Source organism: Dryas octopetala, chromosome 2, assembly GCF_963921425.1.
Source record: "Dryas octopetala chromosome 2, drDryOcto1.1, whole genome shotgun sequence".
Classification (NCBI taxonomy): Eukaryota; Viridiplantae; Streptophyta; class Magnoliopsida; order Rosales; family Rosaceae; genus Dryas; species Dryas octopetala.
The window spans coordinates 13,926,113-13,927,850 of NC_141367.1; the positions used below are offsets into that span (position 1 = coordinate 13,926,113).

The window sequence follows — 1,738 nt, forward strand, 5'->3', positions numbered from 1 at the left end:
GTGGAGGCGGACTCACCTTCCACTGATCCATCTTTTTATCAACTCATCAATATATCCAAGGAGAAAAAATGTCTGGAATGCTAAGTGGTGTTCTTGGAATCCATTTGTTTATCATATTATCAATAGATCCAGAGAGATACAATGATTGAAAGGCTATTTGGGTGTTAGAGAAATCTGTTGGAAACTTATTATGTCGTTGAAAATTAAGACGAAAAATAAGAGGAATAAGAGGGTTTATTTCTCTTTTTTCTTTCAAAAATATGTTTTTGTTCATCGAATTAAATTTATAAGGTTGAAGGGTTGAGATTAAGATTAGAGAAAGGAAAGAGATGACTTATTAAAAGGAGATGATCAGGTCCTAAATTAGGAGAGGATTTTTCAATATTTCAAGTATATAAGGTTAAGATAGATTTTGTAAAATTTATGTGATAATGACATGTCATTATGGCAGAAGAGGGAACAATTTCTAACCTAAAGGAAAAAAGAACAGTGAACAATTGTTGTACCCTTTTAGAGAACATTGCATTAATTAAACACTGATGACTAATAAATAGGGTAATGAAATAGATTATCAAAGAAATAACCACAATAGAAAACATGCAACGAGATTTGATCGATATATAGGACATGAGAGCTAGCTAGCTAGGTCATCCTCTTTATTCATACAATTAGTTTTTCCTTAATTGATCATGCCGTCCCAGAAATACAAAGCCATTGACCCACAAAGAAGCTGTCGCAATTGATATTCGGATTGATGGAAAGGAAGAAATCGGCACTCAATCCGAACTTTTGAATAACACTAGCGCAGGTATCACCCTCCTCTGCACCATAAACTGATTCACAAACTGGGCCAGCCTTGGCCTCTCCAAAGCCAACTGCATGTAGCTAGCATTAATGTATATTGTATATATTAATTAAATGGGAAAATTAAGAATATATAATTCATACATGCACTGAAACTAAAGCAACCAGAAATTAAGTATTGACTATATATATATAGGATGAAATGGAGAACTAGTTAGTTCTTACTGCCAAGTTGTCTACTCTCAACCATGGAAATCATGAGAAGAAGAGAGAGCACTAGAATCAAGTTAAGAATTGTTGCCATTTTGTTGCTAGCTTTAGCCATGATCTTCTTTCTTTCTCCAAAATTAGAACTTTGTTTATTTAGGTTGTACTTGTGCCTTAAAGAGTGCTAATTAAGAGTCTATTTATAGAGTTAGAGCTAGGAACATTGTGAACTATGATTCCTTTTGAGAGTAAAACATTGGATTGCTCATTGCAGGCCTAGGCCGTGGTTTCATGAGTAATCATCGATATATACCCAGCCGTCTTACACAATTGCACATGGGTAAAACTATTTTATTCTCAATGACTTAATATAAATTCTTTTATTAATTTTGGAAAAATGAAAAATTTACACTGATGCTAAGAAATAATTTCTAAAGAGTTTGCTATTTGCACACTCATTTTCCTCTCATTATACACTCATCTCCCTCATTTATTAAAGAGCAAATTTCACTTTGCACCCCAGAGGTTTGCTTAGATTGTCAAATTGTTCCCTTAGGTTTCAATTTTAGCAATTTGAAACCAAAGGTTTGAAATCAAAGATGATGTGGCTCTTCAATTAGTCTGACTTAACAATTAAACGTTAAATATTGCTTATGTGGCACATGTGGGACCCATATGGTTAATTGTTTCAAATAAATTTAATTGTTGACTTTTTAATAGAGGATTC

General features: G+C 33.1%; 1 protein-coding gene across 1 annotated transcript; it reads right to left on the reverse strand.

The window, feature by feature from the left end:
• Positions 1–687: 687 nt before the first annotated feature.
• Positions 688–1,129, reverse strand: LOC147293280 (secreted LysM effector LysM1-like). The gene is made up of 2 exons (XM_086231041.1): positions 1,030–1,129; positions 688–875 (listed from the first exon to the last, which is right to left on the reverse strand). Exons 1-2 carry the CDS (start codon positions 1,127–1,129, stop codon positions 688–690), a joined length of 288 nt encoding a protein of 95 aa, XP_086087167.1.
• Between the last annotated feature and the right edge of the window lie 609 nt (positions 1,130–1,738).

Excerpts from the sequence above, each read along its gene's own strand:
- LOC147293280 (XM_086231041.1), bottom strand. The coding sequence starts at position 1,129 with ATGGCTAAAGCTAGCAACAAAATGGCAACAATTCTTAACTTGATTCTA. Across the intron at positions 876-1,029 it reads TGAGAGTAGACAACTTGGCA|TTGGCTTTGGAGAGGCCAAG; the intron begins GTAAGAACTAAC and ends AGCTACATGCAG.